The sequence below is a fragment of the Diorhabda sublineata genome, chromosome 5 (genome assembly GCF_026230105.1).
Source record: "Diorhabda sublineata isolate icDioSubl1.1 chromosome 5, icDioSubl1.1, whole genome shotgun sequence".
NCBI lineage: Eukaryota > Metazoa > Arthropoda > Insecta > Coleoptera > Chrysomelidae > Diorhabda > Diorhabda sublineata.
The window spans coordinates 35,851,857-35,874,819 of NC_079478.1; the positions used below are offsets into that span (position 1 = coordinate 35,851,857).

General features: G+C 33.5%; 1 protein-coding gene across 2 annotated transcripts in view; it reads left to right on the plus strand.

Moving 5' to 3' along the window:
- The window catches only part of LOC130443919 (PR domain zinc finger protein 1), a 55,143-nt gene that overhangs the window by 19,378 nt on the left and 12,802 nt on the right, over positions 1–22,963 (plus strand). Inside the window, exons 2-5 of one of the 2 annotated variants that reach the window (XM_056778816.1) lie at positions 15,070–15,125; positions 16,911–17,099; positions 17,690–17,809; positions 18,302–18,349. In XM_056778816.1, the coding sequence (XP_056634794.1) occupies positions 15,117–15,125; positions 16,911–17,099; positions 17,690–17,809; positions 18,302–18,349 (366 nt within the window). In that variant the 5' untranslated portion in view covers positions 15,070–15,116. Of the gene's footprint in view, positions 1–7,562; positions 7,706–15,069; positions 15,126–16,910; positions 17,100–17,689; positions 17,810–18,301; positions 18,350–22,963 lie in introns of those variants that run through there. The other variant, XM_056778817.1, reaches the window with a different exon arrangement.

Sequence of the window (22,963 nt, forward strand, 5' to 3'; positions counted from 1 at the left end):
ATCTGAGGTCTTTTTGATAGAAAATTGGTTTTAAAAACGAGGTTAAAATATTGACGTTTCGATCTATTTTAATATTTTTCAAAATATATTTCATACATATCCTAGTATAAATGGTATACTTTCCGAGTTTCCATCAAAATGAAATAAAAGTGAAACTAGAGAGAATCAATACCAGTTCGACGACCTCTATCGCAGCTTTCGGCCCGGAAAATCCCGGATCTGGAAAAGTTACAGGGAAGAACTAGAACTATATTCACAGCCGCCTTAAACAAAGTTTACTGTGGGGAATTAACTCTGGGTATTTGAAATCCATTTTACTAGGAAAACCAATGATAAAATTTTGATAAATAATGGTATAATGAATCCTGAAAGAGATTTTCTGGATTATGGTGTAGAAGCAACTGGAAAATGGATATCGTAAGCTAGCAAAAACATTTTTGTTTTCAAGAGTAGCTTTTTCATTTCTTATCCCAATGTTTTCGTCTGAAAGAGCCTTCAGACAATTCTCAATGGTAAAATCCCCTGCTGCAAAGAGAGCTGCTACTTAATTATCGAGAAAAACGCGAAACGTCTATTCCAAAACTTATATAACACCCCTCGTACTTATTATGTTTGTCATTATCTGCAAATTTAGAATTTTTGGTGGATCAACGAAATTTTTAAAATTTGGCGACCGCGCTCACCATTTTTTGGCATACAAGCAAACGCCTTCACCAAATCTTAAAATCGATATTTTACTTAACGAATGTATAGTAAATATATTTTTTTACAATACAGGTGGAGTAGAATAAGTACTAAAGATACGATCAATACGATTAGTAAGCGTAATACATAAGTGATTTTGATGCTTTTTATCGGTATTTTGAGCTAGTTACAAGTGATTTCAAGGTTTTTCTCGGTATTTGAGCTATTTACAAGTGATTTCAAGGCTTTTATCGGAATTTGAGTTATTTATAAGTGAATTCAAGGCTTTTTATCGGTATATTGAACTATTTATAAGCGATTTCAAGGCTTTTATCGGAATTTGAGCAATTTATAAGTGCATTCAAGGCTTTTTATCGGTATATTGAACTATTTATAAGCGATTTCAAGGCTTTTATCGGAATTTGAGCTATTTATAAGTGAATTCAAGGCTTTTTATCGGTATTTTGAGCTGGTTACAAGTGAAATCAAGGCTTTTTATCGGTATGTTGAACTATTTATAAGTGATTTCAAGGCTTTTATCGGAATTTGAGTTATTTATAAGTGAATTCAAAGCTTTTTATCGGTATATTGAACTATTTATAAGCGATTTCAAGGCTTTTATCGGAATTTGAGCTATTTATAAGTGAATTCAAGGCTTTTTATCGGTATTTTGAGCTGGTTACAAGTGAATTCAAGGCTTTTATCGGTATTTTGAGTTATTTATAAGTGAATTCAAGGCTTTTTATCGGTATTTTGAGCTGGTTACAAGTGAATTCAAGGCTTTTTATCGGTATGTTGAACTATTTATAAGCGATTTCAAGGCTTTTATCGGAATTTGAGTTATTTATAAGTGAATTCAAGGCTTTTTATCGGTATATTGAACTATTTATAAGCGATTTCAAGGCTTTTATCGGAATTTGAGCAATTTATAAGTGCATTCAAGGCTTTTTATCGGTATATTGAACTATTTATAAGTGACTTCAAGGCTTTTATCGGAATTTGAGCTATTTATAAGTGCATTCAAGGCTTTTTATCGGTATATTGAACTATTTATAAGCGATTTCAAGGCTTTTATCGGAATTTGAGCTATTTATAAGTGAATTCAAGGCTTTTTATCGGTATTTTGAGCTGGTTACAAGTGATTTCAAGGCTTTTATAGGTATTTTGAGCTATTTATAAGTGAATTCAAGGCTTTTTATCGGTATTTTGAGTTGGTTACAAGTGAATTCAAGGCTTTTTATCGGTATATTCAACTATTTATAAGTGATTTCAAGGCTTTTATCGGAATTTGAGTTATTTATAAGTGAATTCAAGGCTTTTTATCGGTATTTTGAGCTGGTTATAAGTAATTTCAAGGCTTTTATCGGCATATTGAGCTAATTATAAGTAATTTCAAGGCTTTTTTTCGGTATATTGAGCTAGTTATAAGTAATTTCAAGGCTTTTATCTGTATTTTGAGCTAGTTATGCATAATTTCAAGGCTTTTATCGATATATTGAGATAATTTAAGTGATTTCAAGGCTTTTTATCGGTATATTGAGCTAGTTATAAGTAATTTCAAGGCTTTTATCGGAATTTGAGCTATTTATAAGTGAATCCAAGGCTTTTTATCGGTATATTGAACTATTTATAAGTGATTTCAAGGCTTTTATCAGAATTTGAGCTATTTATAAGTGGATTCAAGGCTTTTTATCGGTATTTTGAGCTGGTTACAAGTGATTTCAAGGCTTTTATCGGAATTTGAGTTATTTATAAGTGAATTCAAGGCTTTTTATCGGTATTTTGAGCTGGTTATAAGTAATTTCAAGGCTTTTATCGGCATATTGAGCTAATTATAAGTAATTTCAAGGCTTTTTTTCGGTATATTGAGCTAGTTATAAGTAATTTCAAGGCTTTTATCTGTATTTTGAGCTAGTTATGAATAATTTCAAGGCTTTTATTGGTATATTGAGCTAGTTATAAGTAATTTCAAGGCTTTTATCGGAATTTGAGTTATTTATAAGTGAATTCAAGGCTTTTTATCGGTATATTGAACTATTTATAAGTGATTTCAAGGCTTTTATCAGAATTTGAGCTATTTATAAGTGGATTCAAGGCTTTTTATCGGTATTTTGAGCTGGTTACAAGTGATTTCAAGGCTTTTATCGGTATATTGAGCCAATTCAAGTAATTTCAATGATTTTTTTGGTATTTTGAGCTAGTTATAAGTAATTTCAAGGCTTTTATCGGTATATTGAGCTAGTTATAAGTAATTTCAAGGCTTTTATTGGTATTTTAAGCTTATTATAAGTGAATTCAAGGATTTTTTCGGTATTTTGAACTAGTTGTAAGTAATTTCAATGCTTTTATCGGTATATTGAGCTAATTATAAGTAATTTCAAGGCTTTTAACGGCATATTGAGCTAATTATAAGTAATTTCAAGGCTTTTTATCGGTATATTGAACTAGTTATAAGTAATTTCAAGGCTTTTATCGGTATTTTTAGTTAATTAAATGTAATTTCAAGGCTTTTTATTTATAAGAACAAGCTATAGGGGGACGAATCTGCTACAACAAGGATTCTTATCAGGAAGATCCTGCGTGGATGCGTATCTATCCTACGATAAGTATTTGAGAAATCCCGCGTTTCATTGACCTAACAAAAGCGTTTGACTAACATATAAGTGGAATGACAGACGAGAAACTGCTAAAAATAGCACGTAATAAATTTTTTAATCTGGGTATGAAGTTGATATATCGAACAGGAAATAGATCTAGTATGAAAGAAAGAAAAAAGAAGAAGAATTTATAATTTGAATAGGTCCAATATCAGAATAAATAAAATACTTAATGTCAAGAAGATTTTAAAATGTTTAGAAATTTGTTCGGTTCAAATATAATCAAAAATTTCAATTATAGGGACCGAATGATCCTTATTTTGGCAAAAGGTTTTTTTGTAGTACGTTTCTTGCATCGACAAGTCGGTTAGCGTAACTCACAGAAAGGCAAATTAACATAGAACGTGGTAGACGCTTGCTTTGAATTATATAAGATGAAACATAAATTTCGAATTAAATTTATATCCTAATATTGACAAAAAAAAACTTTTACGTACGTTGAAACGACAATTACAAGTTAAAAACTTAACCGCGCTATTTATTTTCGAAAGAAATCATCAAGTACCAAATCTGGGTTATATGAGAGATCAACTGGACCTTCTAACTTATCAAAAATTACCGAAACTAAGTTGGAATTACTGGAACCGTTGGCGAAATTCCATATTGTCTGAAGCGCGTTTCGATAAACCAAGTTATCGTCTTCAGAGACTGAAGGTTTCCTCCGAGTACCTTCAGACCCTGAAGACGGTAACTTAGTTTATCGAAACTCGCGTCAGAAAGATAATATTAAACAAATAAGGATGAATCTTTAGCTTTAGCTGAGGCGAACGTGCCGAAAGTGGTGATTTTGATGATGAACGTCCTGGACAGCCAAAAAAGTTTGTAGATGAAGAACTGGAAGCATTACTCGATGAAGATTGTTACCAAACACAAGAAGAACCTCTTAGAATCTTCAAGCAGCCATTTTAAAACATTTAAAAGCAGCTGGATATATTCGAAAGCAAGGAAATTGGGTTCCACATGAACTCAAGTCGAGAGACGTCGAAAGGCATGTCCGAAATGCTGCTGGAACGTCATTTTTGAATCGGATTGTTACTGGTGATGAAAAACGGATCCATTACGACAACCCCAAGCCAATCAATCAGTCAATTCAACGGCAAAGCCGAATATCCATGGCGCGAAGGTAATGGTGGTATCAGAAGGGTTTGCTGTGTTATGAGCTGCTAAATCCGGGTGAAACTATCAATGGAGAACGCTACCGAACACAATTAATCCGTTTGAATAGAGCAGTAGATGAAAAACGCCCGGAAAACACGACCAGACATGAAGCAATGATTTTCCATCATGACAACGCTCAGCCCCGCGCTGCTATTCCGAAGTATTTGGAAAATAGTGGATGGAAAGCTTTACCTCATCCACCTTATAGCCCAGATCTTGCCCTTTCTGATTACCATTTGTTCCGGTCGATGCAGAACGCTTCGATTGGAAAACGGTTCACATCAGAACAAGATTCATTATTGGTTGCCAAGCCGGCGCAGTTCTTTTGAGACGGGATCCACAAATTATGTAGAAAGATTGGAAAAAGTCATAGCTTCAGATGGACAATACTTTGAATAATACTATTGTACATATTTTCCTTAAATAAACGTTCAAATTTTGGAAAAAAATAACTGAACTAATTAAGTTGTAGACCGCAATACGTTTCGATTAACCACAAGCTGGAATTACCGTATTTTAAATGATATAATGTTGCGGTTGAGGTTATGTCAATGTCAATATGACGTTTGCACCGGAAATACTAGTGACAACCAGTGTTGCAAATCATACAAATAAACAAAAATCGCGTTTCTATATATATTCGCGTGTCGTTTTTCAAAAAATCTTGTTTTTAGTGATTTTTTTTGCTTATCTCACTTCTTTATTCTATCTATCCCAATAAATCATAATATTCACTTAAAACCGATAATACACGCAGATACTTTTATATTTTCCTTGTTTTCCAGATATATCTAATACAATCCGGCAACAGCGCTGGCTTTTAGCGTGTTTTTTCCCGATTTTCTCGTCTGAAATCAATACATTTCGGTACGAATATTATAAAAATAATTCGGGAGACATACAAATTTTTGTTTATATTTAATTAATTTGAAAAAATTGTTTTTGTTATATCGCCTCAACTCCAAATACTGCGCGCTGGTGCATTCCAGATTTTCCGCCGCCGGTTGCAAGCTATATAGAATGCGGTAGATGCACTATGCAACGCTACCCACGCCAGAGTGTGTTGTGCTAGGTCGGACGTCGCGACGGTCTCGCGGTGGCCTACTGCGATTCTTCCAATTTCTTTGAACTATTCCCGCCAAAAACAAAACCGAATTCGTTCTATAAAAAACAAGGTGCGAAAATTGTGCGGTAATTTAAATTAAATATATCACTATAATTATTATAACGAACAACAAATCATGAAAATCGATTTTCAGTAAACGAAAATTTTTATATACAGTGCGTCCCGCCGAGAAGTAGTGTTTAGGGGGGCCCGAAATATTACCTGGCATTTCTAAGTGTCTTAAGGGTTTAAGATTTCGACAAAAATTAATTTTATTACGAGGGTATTAATTAATGGTAAGTAAAACGCGGTAGAACCATTCTGGGGGTTGATTGGGGGCGTTTTAAACTCACAAGTTCACAATTAGTTTAGCTTCCACCATTTGCAATTGAATTATTATAATTTTTTTTTTCAAATAAATCTTCATACTTCGATCTTCTCTATTCGCCTATGCTCTATATCGATTTTTATGGGGGACACACTGTATATATTAATTACCATTTATCGGTGTCATCCAATTCTTTTCTGTAAATTCTTGCTTATCATTGAAGCGTTTTTTTTTCTCGTGTCTTGGGCATAATTCATTCATTAATTTGCGTTTCGAATATAATATAGTATACGAGGGTTGATACTAAAGTTCCGAATAACAAATATTTATAATTGGATTGGACAATTTATTTTTTATTGGGAATAATCGGATGCCGAACAACTTTTGAAGCACCGCGATTGGATTTTTTTTAAGCGATTGTCAAATTAGGCGGTATCCCATTTCCGGTACGTCACGTGACTATCTCGAAATACGTACGGCATCGATTTATTTTGGTACAACAGTTCGGAAATACGCGTTCTGAATACGATCACCATTAAAACTGTCAAACTTCAAGATGTCACTGTCAGATTTGACATAATCGCATCAGTGTTGCCATTTCACAAAACCTAAATAGCAAACCTCGCGTTTGATACAACGATATTCAATATAAAACTAAAATTTTGTACATGTACAGGGTTATTTGAGAAGTTTTCGGCTCGAAAACACAAAATATTCCACTGCAAATGGTAAATTTCCTATGATAAGAACCAAAATGGCTTCCTCGGTACTTAGAGTGATTGCTATCGTTTATTTTTCGTATAACCCAGGTATTGTATTCATCTACTGTCTCAAAAAGGATGAAACAGTAATAATAAACGAAGAAATTGCAAATAAGCAACCGCATTTTAAATAAAAACAACGTAACTTCTAAAACCACCATTTTATTCACCAGATCTAACCACCAGCGACTTATTTCTGTTTCCTAACCTTAAAATTTGACTTTGAATTATACGAGGACGTGGAAAAGTGGAAAAATACTCGAAAGAAACATAAAGTTTAGATAAAAGCAGCTTAAACGTTTTAAAGAAAGTTATTTGTGATTTAGACAATTTTTTTTGGTTATATTTTTCACCGAATCAACAAATAATGACTATTAATAGAAGCAAGGTGGATATGGGGGGTGAAATATCAAAAAATGGGGTTAAAAAAAATAAGTTTTGCAATGAATTTCGAAATTATTTAGAAATAATGAAAATACACAAAATTATAATTATTAGTTTGTTTATAACAGTGATAATTGTCATTATCCCATTCCATTTTCTACGTCAATTTATCTTCTTCTTTTTATTATTATTGTTATTCATATAAACCGATCAAATATAATTTGGAAAGTGTTTAGATTGACCTAACTCAAAATTGCCGTCATAATTTCACTTTGAACTTTGCTACTTTAAAATTAGCCGCATTTCTGGGTGGCACGAGAAAATTGAAAAACTCTCAAATGATAATGAAAATCTAGTATATCGATTTGCCTATTTTTAGTACTCAAAGTAGATCCGAGCGATGCGCTTTGAGTGCAGTTGCTAGGTGCATTTTTAAAATAACGTCGTATTTTCCTTGGTATATTCATTAACTAAACTGTTAATTTTATAAAGAAAAACGAATTTTCGGTGTCCGGCGTTTGATTAAAAGTGAAAATCCAATATGGCCGACGCTTGTCCTACAATCCAAAATCGTGGACTTGTCGCGAGTTATTGAAACCGAAGTGAATGATTTTTTATTAATATTCAGGTAATTTTCGACGTAAATTTCGTAGATTTTTCTTTAGTAACCGTTTTTTTCGAGTTTTTTTTCGATATATTGTCGTGGCGGATTCTTGAACTTTGACCTTTATCTGTAGCCGCTGTTTTTGCATGTTTTTTCTCAAAAATCTGATAGATAACTCTAAATTGAACTGTCTTCGAGCTAATTCAACGATGAAACTCGTACAAAAGATAATTTTTTTCAATCTGGAATCATCAATTGGTCCATTTTGTATGGTCAAGTTCAAGGCAAGGTGAAAATGTCTAACACTGTGTTTATTATTAGATAATTGTTTATTTATGTCTAGAGCTACTTCTATCGGAGATTTTCCTTCCAAATTCTGTCTAAAATATTTAAAACAACCATTAAATACCCCTCATACTGAATTCTTTCAATATTATATTAATTTGGGTGTATTTCTATAGTCAATACTTCAAAATAAGCTTTTTAAATAATTTTTCTATAATATCATAACAATAAAACCTCTTTTATTCATTTAGACTACTTTTCAGAGGCTCATTTCAAAAGAAAACAAATTTTTTGAGCTACACAAGTTGAAAAAATAACTTCTATTCGATCTACTAAGTTTACTAGTTGATGATTTAGGAAAAACCTATAAATACGACGTTCCACAAAGTGTAGACCTTTCCCGTACGTTAGTAAGAAGATTTTTGATACAGTTTCAAAGAAATCTAGATCTGCTACACATGATGGTGAAGCCACATCTTTTCCAAATACTGATATTGACCAAATTTGGTGACGATTTCAGAAATGTTGGAGAAAATCCACTGGATGATCGTCGAAGGAAGGTGTACGTGCTAGAAGTTATAGTAGGCATTTCAAAAAGTGCTGTACATCGCATATTAACTGAAAATTTGGACATGAGACAGCTGTGCTCAAGATGGAACAAAAGCAGCATCGTGAAGATGTTTCCATCGAGTGTTTCACGGAAATATAGTCGATTTTTTGCGGTTTTTTATAATAATGAATGAAAAGTATGTTTATCACTTAAGATCGGGATAAAATAACAATGAAAACAATGGAGTACGAAGGGAGAACAGGCTCAAAATGTGGCAAAAATCGTTCCATCTGGACGCCATGACAAATCAAACAGAAACGACTGCATTTGGATAAAAAGAAGATTTGTTTTTCCGAAACTACCCTCGTATTTGTACCAAATCTTAATTCCCTACTAAGTTTTGAACACCAAGGATCGAGTGGAGGAATAAGAACTGCAGGAAGAGTTGATAAAATCTTCTGACAAAGAAACAGATGTCAAAGAAATAAAAACAAAAATTTTGAAAAAAGTAGCAGTAGATAGAAGATGAAAGGCCAGGTATTTCCGAAACTACCCTCGTATTTGTACCAAATCTTAATTCCCTACACAGTTTTGAACACCAAGGATCAAGTTGAGAAGTAAGAGCTGCAGGAAGAGTTGATAAAATCTTCTGACAAAGAAACAGATGTCAAAGAAATAAAAACAAAAATTTTGAAAAAAGTAGCAGCAGATAGAAGATAAAAGGCCAGGTATTTCCGAAACTACCCTCGTATTTGTACCAAATCTTAATTCCCTACACAGTTTTGAACACCAAGGATCAAGTTGAGAAGTAAGAGCTGCAGGAAGAATTGATAAAATCTTCTGACAAAGAAACAGATGTCAAAGAAATAAAAACAAAAATTTTGAAAAAAGTAGCAGCAGATAGAAGATAAAAGGCCAGGTATTTCCGAAACTACCCTCGTATTTGTACCAAATCTTAATTCCCTACACAGTTTTGAACACCAAGGATCGAGTGGAGGAATAAGAGCTGCAGGAAGAATTGATAAAATCTTTTAACAAAGAAACAGATGTCAAAGAAATAAAAACAAAAATTTTGAAAAAAGTAGCAGCAGATAGAAGATAAAAGGCCAGGTATTTCCGAAACTACCCTCGTAATTGTACCAAATCTTAATTCCCTACACAGTTTTGAACACCAAGGATCGAGTGGAGGAATAAGAGCTGCAGGAAGAATTGATAAAATCTTTTAACAAAGAAACAGATGTCAAAGAAATAAAAACAAAAATTTTGAAAAAAGTAGCAGCAGATAGAAGATAAAAGGCCAGGTATTTCCGAAACTACCCTCGTAATTGTACCAAATCTTAATTCTCTACTAAGTTTTGAACACCAAGGATCAAGTGGAGAAATAAGAGCTGCAGGAAGAGTTGATAAAATCTTCTGACAAAGAAACAGATGTCAAAGAAATAAAAACAAAAATTTTGAAAAAAGTAGCAGCAGATAGAAGATAAAAGGCCAGGTATTTCCGAAACTACCCTCGTAATTGTACCAAATCTTAATTTTCTACTAAGTTTTGAACACCAAGGATCAAGTTGAGAAGTAAGAACTGCAGGAAGAATTGATAAAATCTTCTGACAAAGAAGCAGATGTCAAAGAAATAAAAACAAAAATTTTGAAAAAAGTAGCAGCAGATAGAAGATAAAAGGCCAGGTATTTCCGAAACTACCCTCGTAATAGTACCAAATCTTAATTCCCTACACAGTTTTGAACACCAAGGATCAAGTTGAGAAGTAAGAGCTGCAGGAAGAATTGATAAAATCTTCTGACAAAGAAACAGATGTCAAAGAAACAAAAACAAAAATTTTGAAGTAAATAGCAGTAGATAGAAAATAAAAGGCCAGGTATTTCCGAAACTACCCTCGTATTTGTACCAAATCTTAATTCCCTACACAGTTTTGAACACCAAGGATCAAGTTGAGAAGTAAGAGCTGCAGGAAGAATTGATAAAATCTTCTGACAAAGAAACAGATGTCAAAGAAACAAAAACAAAAATTTTGAAGTAAATAGCAGTAGATAGAAAATAAAAGGCCAGGTATTTCCGAAACTACCCTCGTATTTGTACCAAATCTTAATTCCCTACACAGTTTTGAACACCAAGGATCAAGTTGAGAAGTAAGAGCTGCAGGAAGAATTGATAAAATCTTCTGACAAAGAAACAGATGTCAAAGAAATAAAAACAAAAATTTTGAAAAAAGTAGCAGCAGATAGAAGATAAAAGGCCAGGTATTTCCGAAACTACCCTCGTAATTGTACCAAATCTTAATTCCCTACACAGTTTTGAACACCAAGGATCAAGTTGAGAAGTAAGAGCTGCAGGAAGAGTTGATAAAATCTTCTGACAAAGAAGCAGATGTCAAAGAAATAAAAACAAAAATTTTGAAAAAAGTAGCAGCAGATAGAAGATAAAAGGCAAGGTATTTCCGAAACTACCCTCGTAATTGTACCAAATCTTAATTCTCTACTAAGTTTTGAACACCAAGGATCAAGTGGAGAAGTAAGAGCTGCAGGAAGAATTGATAAAATCTTCTGACAAAGAAACAGATGTCAAAGAAATAAAAACAAAAATTTTGAAAAAAGTAGCAGCAGATAGAAGATAAAAGGCAAGGTATTTCCGAAACTACCCTCGTAATTGTACCAAATCTTAATTCTCTACTAAGTTTTGAACACCAAGGATCAAGTGGAGAAGTAAGAGCTGCAGGAAGAATTGATAAAATCTTCTGACAAAGAAGCAGATGTCAAAGAAATAAAAACAAAAATTTTGAAAAAAGTAGCAGCAGATAGAAGATAAAAGGCAAGGTATTTCCGAAACTACCCTCGTAATTGTACCAAATCTTAATTCTCTACTAAGTTTTGAACACCAAGGATCAAGTGGAGAAGTAAGAGCTGCAGGAAGAATTGATAAAATCTTCTGACAAAGAAGCAGATGTCAAAGAAATAAAAACAAAAATTTTGAAAAAAGTAGCAGCAGATAGAAGATAAAAGGCCAGGTATTTCCGAAACTACCCTCGTAATTGTACCAAATCTTAATTCCCTACACAGTTTTGAACACCAAGGATCAAGTGGAGAAGTAAGAGCTGCAGGAAGAATTGATAAAATCTTCTGACAAAGAAACAGATGTCAAAGAAACAAAAACAAAAATTTTGAAAAAAGTAGCAGCAGATAGAAGATAAAAGGCCAGGTATTTCCGAAACTACCCTCGTATTTGTACCAAATCTTAATTCCCTACACAGTTTTGAACATCAAGGATCAAGTTGAGAAGTAAGAGCTGCAGGAAGAATTGATAAAATCTTCTGACAAAGAAACAGATGTCAAAGAAATAAAAACAAAAATTTTGAAAAAAGTAGCAGCAGATAGAAGATAAAAGGCCAGGTATTTCCGAAACTACCCTCGTATTTGTACCAAATCTTAATTCCCTACACAGTTTTGAACATCAAGGATCAAGTTGAGAAGTAAGAGCTGCAGGAAGAATTGATAAAATCTTCTGACAAAGAAACAGATGTCAAAGAAATAAAAACAAAAATTTCTGAAAAAAGTAGCAGCAGATAGAAGATAAAAGGCCAGGTATTTCCGAAACTACCCTCGTATTTGTACCAAATCTTAATTCCCTACACAGTTTTGAACATCAAGGATCAAGTTGAGAAGTAAGAGCTGCAGGAAGAATTGATAAAATCTTCTGACAAAGAAACAGATGTCAAAGAAATAAAAACAAAAATTTTGAAGTAAATAGCAGTAGATAGAAGATAAAAGGCCAGGTATTTCCGAAACTACCCTCGTATTTGTACCAAATCTTAATTCCCTACACAGTTTTGAACATCAAGGATCAAGTTGAGAAGTAAGAGCTGCAGGAAGAATTGATAAAATCTTCTGACAAAGAAGCAGATGTCAAAGAAATAAAAACAAAAATTTTGAAAAAAGTAGCAGCAGATAGAAGATAAAAGGCCAGGTATTTCCGAAACTACCCTCGTATTTGTACCAAATCTTAATTCCCTACACAGTTTTGAACATCAAGGATCAAGTTGAGAAGTAAGAGCTGCAGGAAGAATTGATAAAATCTTCTGACAAAGAAGCAGATGTCAAAGAAATAAAAACAAAAATTTTGAAAAAAGTAGCAGCAGATAGAAGATAAAAGGCCAGGTATTTCCGAAACTACCCTCATATTTGTACCAAATCTTAATTCCCTACACAGTTTTGAACACCAAGGATCAAGTTGAGAAGTAAGAGCTGCAGGAAGAATTGATAAAATCTTCTGACAAAGAAACAGATGTCAAAGAAATAAAAACAAAAATTTTGAAAAAAGTAGCAGCAGATAGAAGATAAAAGGCCAGGTATTTCCGAAACTACCCTCGTATTTGTACCAAATCTTAATTCCCTACACAGTTTTGAACACCAAGGATCGAGTGGAGGAATAAGAGCTGCAGGAAGAATTGATAAAATCTTCTGACAAAGAAACAGATGTCAAAGAAATAAAAACAAAAATTTTGAAGTAAATAGCAGTAGATAGAAGATAAAAGGCCAGGTATTTCCGAAACTACCCTCGTATTTGTACCAAATCTTAATTCCCTACACAGTTTTGAACACCAAGGATCAAGTTGAGAAGTAAGAGCTGCAGGAAGAATTGATAAAATCTTCTGACAAAGAAACAGATGTCAAAGAAATAAAAACAAAAATTTTGAAAAAAGTAGCAGCAGATAGAAGATAAAAGGCCAGGTATTTCCGAAACTACCCTCGTATTTGTACCAAATCTTAATTCCCTACACAGTTTTGAACACCAAGGATCGAGTGGAGGAATAAGAGCTGCAGGAAGAATTGATAAAATCTTCTGACAAAGAAACAGATGTCAAAGAAATAAAAACAAAAATTTTGAAGTAAATAGCAGTAGATAGAAGATAAAAGGCCAGGTATTTCCGAAACTACCCTCGTATTTGTACCAAATCTTAATTCCCTACACAGTTTTGAACACCAAGGATCAAGTTGAGAAGTAAGAGCTGCAGGAAGAATTGATAAAATCTTCTGACAAAGAAACAGATGTCAAAGAAATAAAAACAAAAATTTTGAAAAAAGTAGCAGCAGATAGAAGATAAAAGGCCAGGTATTTCCGAAACTACCCTCGTATTTGTACCAAATCTTAATTCCCTACACAGTTTTGAACACCAAGGATCGAGTGGAGGAATAAGAGCTGCAGGAAGAATTGATAAAATCTTCTGACAAAGAAACAGATGTCAAAGAAATAAAAACAAAAATTTTGAAGTAAATAGCAGTAGATAGAAGATAAAAGGCCAGGTATTTCCGAAACTACCCTCGTATTTGTACCAAATCTTAATTCCCTACACAGTTTTGAACACCAAGGATCAAGTTGAGAAGTAAGAGCTGCAGGAAGAATTGATAAAATCTTCTGACAAAGAAACAGATGTCAAAGAAATAAAAACAAAAATTTCTGAAAAAAGTAGCAGCAGATAGAAGATAAAAGGCCAGGTATTTCCGAAACTACCCTCGTATTTGTACCAAATCTTAATTCCCTACACAGTTTTGAACACCAAGGATCGAGTGGAGGAATAAGAGCTGCAGGAAGAATTGATAAAATCTTCTGACAAAGAAACAGATGTCAAAGAAATAAAAACAAAAATTTTGAAAAAAGTAGCAGCAGATAGAAGATAAAAGGCCAGGTATTTCCGAAACTACCCTCGTAATTGTACCAAATCTTAATTCTCTACTAAGTTTTGAATACCAAGGATCAAGTGGAGCTGCAGGAAAAGTTGATAATATATAATTATATAATAAAATAATTATAATAAAAAATAATAAAATTTGAAAAATCAGAAACTCATATCAAAATTGGAAGATGGGCGAAGGAAAATGTATAAGTGAAGACGATGAGGGTAGAAAAGAGATTCGCAAGTGTAGAAACACTCAAGATTAAGTAACTAAACTTTAATATTCACTATTTAATGCTACCAGGGATAAAGGAAAGTTAATATTCAATCTTACAACTTTTTTTCTATTATAAATACAAATACTCAAATAAAGATGAAGTAGGAATTTTATTTTTGGTACACACTGTATCCAATTTTCATTAAAAATATCGATAAAATGAGTAAAATAATCGTCTGGTCATTATCACAATGTATAGTTGCACTTAATAATAGTTTCTGACATTGAAAATAATCAGCCATGGCCTCATACGATGCCAAATGCTTGTGCAAGGTTTCATTGAAAAGAAAAGCTGTCGATTTGCGTGCATAAGACAAGGACGCGGCAACAAATTTGACGTCACATCATATGCATTTCAACCTTGCACTAATATTAGTAATAGAAACAGAATTTATTCGATAATTTCTATGAACTTTTCGTCTTTAATAATTTATTTTAGATCAGTTTTTAGGCGAAATTTGATTTTTTTAACAACCAGTATGAATCGGTTTTGTTAATATTTGGTTTTCGTGAAAACGGTTCGCGTTTCGCGTATTTTAGGTTAGAAAAATTCGATTCAAAATGATTCGTAAAATAATTTTTCTTGTTACAGGATTTAAATGCCTTGAAGAAGATCGGGATTCCTCTAGCAGGGACGATATGAGAGAGGTTAGTCCTTTTTGAAATTTCTAAATTATTTCGAAAATATTCGGCGTTGTGAGTGAAAATAATGATTATCGAGTTGTTTTTATGGTAAATTGACTACATACATATTTGTGTTGTTGTTTAATCCGGCGTTGTGCAAAATTTTTGTCTATATACACTGCCAGTCAAAATTTCTCTTTCATATCATCAAGGGAAGTACGTTTTGTCCATGAATGCGTTCAAACTACCAACTACCTGCTGATTAGTTCATTATTCGTCGATATTGAATCGATTTTTCGGCGTTTATGATTGTAGTTTAGTCCCACTTAACACTTATTTATACTTTACGTTGTTCTATCTTTCTCGTAAATTCCGACTTGCAAGTTTTGGAATGGTTGAAACTCGTGCATCTTAGAGTAGCTCTACAGTGGAAAGGGTATTGGGCCTAAGAGAAGAATGCGTACGTCGTAGAAAGCACGAATGACTTGGTGATGATTTAGGGTTGTTTTGGAGGAAAAAATAAGGTTATAACACATAGAGTACGGCCTCAAAAGGTCCAAAAGAACCTCTACGCTTTACAGATACTAACTGATGATTAAAACATTTATTTTAGAGTGTTTTAAAGTGTTTAATGATGATCATCCTGATCGAAATCTAGTGTTTCGAAGGTATAAAATCTGGGAGGTGAATATTGACAGGAAAGCGGAAAGTATATGTCAAAATTTTCGGTAAATAATCGAAAAAGAACCAAAATAATTTAATATCGACCTTGGAACCATTTCCTGATGACTTTTTTCCACTAATATTAATTGTTTTTATATATTTCTTCTTTAAATTCTCCCGGGTCTGTCTAGATTCGATTCAGCAACGTATTAAGGCCCCACAACTTCCATTTTTACGTAATATAAAATTTTTCCTTTCTTTAAAGTCCTGTCCTGTTTGCTTAAATACTGATTCCAGTTTCGAGTTTGTTCTCTTCTTCGGAAATTGTATGAGTCAAAAAACTACCGAGCTCGATATTTTTTTGAATTCAGCCAATTCCGTTCACCTTTTTCAACTATTAAACTCTAATTATGGAAAAGACATTTCTCCCTGAACTTGTATAATAATAACCTTTAACCTATTGCGCCCCGGTAACCTCTAACCTCGCATAAAATTTATTATAAACAGCTACGAATACCACTACACCCTTTGTGAACACTTCCTGTTCTTACTTTCGAAGTGACAGGTGAAAATTATGAAGTTACATTTTGGTTGAAATGTCAAATGGTTGTACTTCCGTTAACAACTTGACAGTAGACAAAAATATCAAATATACAACTTCAAATATCATCGTAAATCAATTGTACCAATAAAAAACTGTCAAAAACTATTCAAATTTCGTCTTTATAGTTTTAATTCGAAGCCTTGTACGTTATTAACCATTAGCCACGTATAATAACATCCACCATGCATTTCCGTTAATAAATGTCAAACGTGCTCCGCCTTCAGTGTTAAATATCCCGTTTCTATTGGTCGATTCGACATTGCGGAGGCTGCCATCGATGACGTCACACATGGAAGTAATGACGTTTCGTGTAAATGCAAAGCCGTCTCGACGGAATCGATTTAAACACACTGACCCATATTGCCCTTTCACTTAACATTTATAAAACTACATGAAAATAAAAGGGTTTTCGAAGGGTGTGGACCGTACGATATTTTGTATACTAATAATGAAAATTTATCTACGGGGTGTATACGATATAACGTAAAAAATGAGAGTGAATTATTGAATATGACTGAATGAGTTTTTTTTTTTGTAAATAGGAAATGATGGAAGAAGCCGCGGTTTCTTCCGCCGGCGAATTCGATTTAACAAATATATGCGAAGAAGAATTCGAACTTCACACTACTTATATTGTTCCCGATCTTCCCGTGGATTCTGGGACGCCGAACAGGGCGGAAGCCACCCTTCCGAGAAATCTTGTACTCAAATCTTCACAAGTAGTCGCTAATGTGAGTAGATTCGTCGCCTAGTACTTACTATATTTTATATACGACTGAAGTTATAACATGCGGCCTCGAAAAAAGCGTGGAAATTATTTTCAGGTCTACCAATAGAAAATATAAGGTCGAAAAAGCAATTTTTGTTTAAAATTTACTTAATTATATACGATAATCGAATTCTCCAACAAATTCTAAGCATTTTTCATTCTACAAGTTTTAGTTTATCTCTTCAAATAAGTTGTAGGGGAGAGTGGGGAATTTTTTTTAAAAAAATCCCTATAAGTCCGGTTCTGTTCAGCCGATTTTCACAAATTTGATGTTGTTTGGAAGAACTTTTGCTTAGTAATAATATAATAATAAATTCTGAGCTATTTAATTAGAAACGTAATTACTACGAGGTAATTATTAAATTAATTCAAGTTCGGTTAGGTTAGGTTAGGTAAACTGAAGTTGGTAGGCCTAAACGGAAATAAAAAATTTATTTTTCTTACATTGGCATACCTGCCGGTGGATTTCTATGGTTCGTGTAGAGGTGGGATGAAAAATAACATAAGTAACTGTTATTTTTCATATACGAATTTATTTTTTTTTATAATTAGGCTCAAGGAGTATGGAGTACAGGTTATATACCACGAGGCACGAGATTCGGGCCTCTAGTTGGGGAAATTTATGCCAAAGATTCTGTACCTAGTTCCACCAATAGAAATTACCTTTGGAGGGTAAGTTAATATATTTTATTTGTTGTTTGTTTGCTATTTAAATAATTTTAATAACAACACAACGGGGTAAAACGAATTGTTTATCAAAATGCCAATATACGAGGGTGGTTACTTAAGTTTTCATGACGAATCTCGTGAAAATCGTCCAAAATTTGACACATTTGACAGCTGTCATATTATTTGTTTTAAAACCATAGAATTTTAAATGAAACAACTTTGATTCGTTTTCTAATCTATCAAATCGGTTCGATATTTTATATCAACTGGATTCTATACGAAAATTTATATTTAAATTGAAAAAAAAAACGATTTTTAAGAAAGACTGATCACAATTTAATAGCTTTCTATTGAAATATAGAAATACAAAAGAAAAATATGTATATTGACTTTATTGAATAAACTGTTTTGCCTCCCCCTGTATTATAATACACGCGCAATTGTATTTGATGTTTTTCTGGTGTTTGGTTTTTAATAATTTGTCCTTTGGTGTAGGTACAAGTAGGTGAAGGGTTCTATAGAAACGGAAACCGGGATCATAAGGTGATTTGGTTTTAAAATATTATTCAACCCCTTCATATTAGAATAGAATCATTCAATTGCTTATTTTGATAAAGACTGTAGTCAAAACGTCAAATTTTTATCGGTGTTTCAAATAAAAAACAATAATTTTATAACAGAACAGACCTAAAATCATTTACACACCATATCAAGCTGATACGAGGGGCAATCAAATATAAACGTAAACCCTATCATCTACAACTAATTCTAGTCATACAGGATGTCCTCTAAACTATGTGCCTGCTGGGAAAAGACTTAAGGAAGATACTGGGACCTATCAATATCAAGTGGTGATATTGATGAAGATCCGAAGGCTCAATTGGTTTGGAGATATAAGGAGAAGAGATCCGAGAGCCCTGAGTGGAATCCAGTCTTAGAACTACGAAGAGGTCGACCAAAAACACGCTGAGAATAGCAAGTCATGCAGGATATTGTGGGGGAGCTCTACAGGGGGCGGTTAACCTTCCTGGTGGATGATCTGGTTGAGGATATTGGTGTATATATCCTTGACACCATCAGGATGTTTCCATTACTTCCACTTGATGGTGAATCTTGAATTGCTCGATTGGAAAGGATTCTTTTGGAGGTATAATCCTAGATAGGTAGAATCCTATGATGATAAGTCTGGATTGTAAGGTGGATGTTTTTTCTGCGTTGCTGCTTCTGTGTGGGACCTGGCGTTGTCGTGGAGATTCAACACTTGACGGATGAGACAATCAGGTGTTTTGAATCGATATTGAAGCTCGATTTGATCTAAAAAAATCGCAGTAGTAGGTCTGATGCTTGTATGAGAAATGTACCAGTAGAACACCGATCAAATTCCAAAGAAAACATGTCTAGCACTTTACCTACAAAGAATCGAGTTTTAATTAACTTTGCCACCGCATTTTGATCATCCAGCAACTTTGGAAAACAACATGACGAGAGTTTTTTTGAAACTCTACTAAATTCTCAATATTCCATAGAGAAAACTGAGTTTTTTTTGAAGTTGGAAACATTGTAAGAAAGACTTTAAGACACTCCTTCAATTCCAAAAAACGTGGCTAACAATGCCCCACGAAGAATCGAGTTTCAATCAACTTTGCCACCGCATTTTGATCATCCAGCAACTTTGGAAAACAACATGACGAAAGTTTTTTTGAAACTCAACTAAATTCTCAATATTCCATAGAGAAAACTGAGTTTTTTTTGAAGTTGGAAACATTGTAAGAAAGACTTTAAGACACTCCTTCAATTCCAAAAAACGTGGCTAACAATTCCCCACGAAGAATCGAGTTTCAATCAACTTTGCCACCGCATTTGGATCATCCAGCAACTTTGGAAAACAACATGACGAGAGTTTTTTTGAAACTTAACTAAATTCTCAATATTCCATAGAGAAAACTGAGTTTTTTTTGAAGTTGGAAACATTGTAAGAAAGACTTTAAGACACTCCTTCAATTCCAAAAAACGTGGCTAACAATTCCCCACGAAGAATCGAGTTTCAATCAACTTTGCCACCGCATTTGGATCATCCAGCAACTTTGGAAAACAACATGACGAAAGTTTTTTTGAAACTCAACTAATTTCTCAATATTCCATAGAGAAAACTTAGTTTTTTTTGAAGTTGGAAACATTGTAAGAAAGACTTTAAGACACTCCTTCAATTCCAAAAAACGTGGCTAACAATTCCCCACGAAGAATCGAGTTTCAATCAACTTTGCCACCGCTTTTTGATCATCCAGCAACTTTGGAAAACAACATGACGAAAGTTTTTTTGAAACTCAACTAATTTCTCAATATTCCATAGAGAAAACTGAGTTTTTTTTGAAGTTGGAAACATTGTAAGAAAGACTTTAAGACACTCCTTCAATTCCAAAAAACGTGGCTAACAATTCCCCACGAAGAATCGAGTTTTGATTAACTTTGCCACCGCATTTTGATCATCCAGCAACTTTGGAAAACAACATGACGAGAGTTTTTTTGAAACTTAACTAAATTCTCAATATTCCATAGAGAAAACTGAGTTTTTTTTGAAGTTGGAAACATTGTAAGAAAGACTTTAAGACACTCCTTCAATTCCAAAAAACGTGGCTAACAATTCCCCACGAAGAATCGAGTTTCAATCAACTTTGCCACCGCATTTGGATCATCCAGCAACTTTGGAAAACAACATGACGAGAGTTTTTTTGAAACTTAACTAAATTCTCAATATTCCATAGAGAAAACTGAGTTTTTTTTGAAGTTGGAAACATTGTAAGAAAGACTTTAAGACACTCCTTCAATTCCAAAAAACGTGGCTAACAATGCCCCACGAAGAATCGAGTTTCAATCAACTTTGCCACCGCATTTTGATCATCCAGCAACTTTGGAAAACAACATGACGAAAGTTTTTTTGAAACTCAACTAAATTCTCAATATTCCATAGAGAAAACTGAGTTTTTTTTGAAGTTGGAAACATTGTAAGAAAGACTTTAAGACACTCCTTCAATTCCAAAAAACGTGGCTAACAATTCCCCACGAAGAATCGAGTTTCAATCAACTTTGCCACCGCATTTTGATCATCCAGCAACTTTGGAAAACAACATGACGAGAGTTTTTTTGAAACTTAACTAAATTCTCAATATTCCATAGAGAAAACTGAGTTTTTTTTGAAGTTGGAAACATTGTAAGAAAGACTTTAAGACACTCCTTCAATTCCAAAAAACGTGGCTAACAATTCCCCACGAAGAATCGAGTTTCAATCAACTTTGCCACCGCATTTTGATCATCCAGCAACTTTGGAAAACAACATGACGAGAGTTTTTTTGAAACTTAACTAAATTCTCAATATTCCATAGAGAAAACTGAGTTTTTTTTGAAGTTGGAAACATTGTAAGAAAGACTTTAAGACACTCCTTCAATTCCAAAAAACGTGGCTAACAATTCCCCACGAAGAATCGAGTTTCAATCAACTTTGCCACCGCATTTTGATCATCCAGCAACTTTGGAAAACAACATGACGAAAGTTTTTTTGAAACTCAACTAAATTCTCAATATTCCATAGAGAAAACTGAGTTTTTTTTGAAGTTGGAAACATTGTAAGAAAGACTTTAAGACACTCCTTCAATTCCAAAAAACGTGGCTGACAATGCCCCACGAAGAATCGAGTTTCAATTAACTTTTCCACCGCATTTGGATCATCCAGCAACTTTGGAAAACAACATGACGAAAGTTTTTTTGAAACTCAACTAATTTCTCAATATTCCATAGAGAAAACTGAGTTTTTTTTGAAGTTGGAAACATTGTAAGAAAGACTTTAAGACACTCCTTCAATTCCAAAAAACGTGGCTAACAATTCCCCACGAAGAATCGAGTTTTGATTAACTTTGCCACCGCATTTTGATCATCCAGCAACTTTGGAAAACAACATGACGAAAGTTTTTTTGAAACTCAACTAAATTCTCAATATTCCATAGAGAAAACTGAGTTTTTTTTGAAGTTGGAAACATTGTAAGAAAGACTTTAAGACACTCCTTCAATTCCAAAAAACGTGGCTAACAATTCCCCACGAAGTATCGAGTTTTGATTAACTTTGCCACCGCATTTTGATCATCCAGCAACTTTGGAAAACAACATGACGAAAGTTTTTTTGAAACTCAACTAAATTCTCAATATTCCATAGAGAAAACTGAGTTTTTTTTGAAGTTGGAAACATTGTAAGAAAGACTTTAAGACACTCCTTCAATTCCAAAAAACGTGGCTAACAATTCCCCACGAAGTATCGAGTTTTGATTAACTTTGCCACCGCATTTTGATCATCCAGCAACTTTGGAAAACAACATGACGAAAGTTTTTTTGAAACTCAACTAAATTCTCAATATTCCATAGAGAAAACTGAGTTTTTTTTGAAGTTGGAAACATTGTAAGAAAGACTTTAAGACACTCCTTCAATTCCAAAAAACGTGGCTAACAATTCCCCACGAAGTATCGAGTTTTGATTAACTTTGCCACCGCATTTTGATCATCCAGCAACTTTGGAAAACAACATGACGAAAGTTTTTTTGAAACTCAACTAAATTCTCAATATTCCATAGAGAAAACTGAGTTTTTTTTGAAGTTGGAAACATTGTAAGAAAGACTTTAAGACACTCCTTCAATTTCAAAAAACGTGGCTGACAATGCCCCACGAAGAATCGAGTTTCAATTAACTTTTCCACCGCATTTGGATCATCCAGCAACTTTGGAAAACAACATGACGAAAGTTTTTTTGAAACTCAACTAATTTCTCAATATTCCATAGAGAAAACTGAGTTTTTTTTGAAGTTGGAAACATTGTAAGAAAGACTTTAAGACACTCCTTCAATTCCAAAAAACGTGGCTAACAATTCCCCACGAAGAATCGAGTTTCAATTAACTTTTCCACCGCATTTGGATCATCCAGCAACTTTGGAAAACAACATGACGAAAGTTTTTTTGAAACTCAACTAATTTCTCAATATTCCATAGAGAAAACTTAGTTTTTTTTGAAGTTGGAAACATTGTAAGAAAGACTTTAAGACACTCCTTCAATTCCAAAAAACGTGGCTAACAATTCCCCACGAAGAATCGAGTTTTGATTAACTTTGCCACCGCATT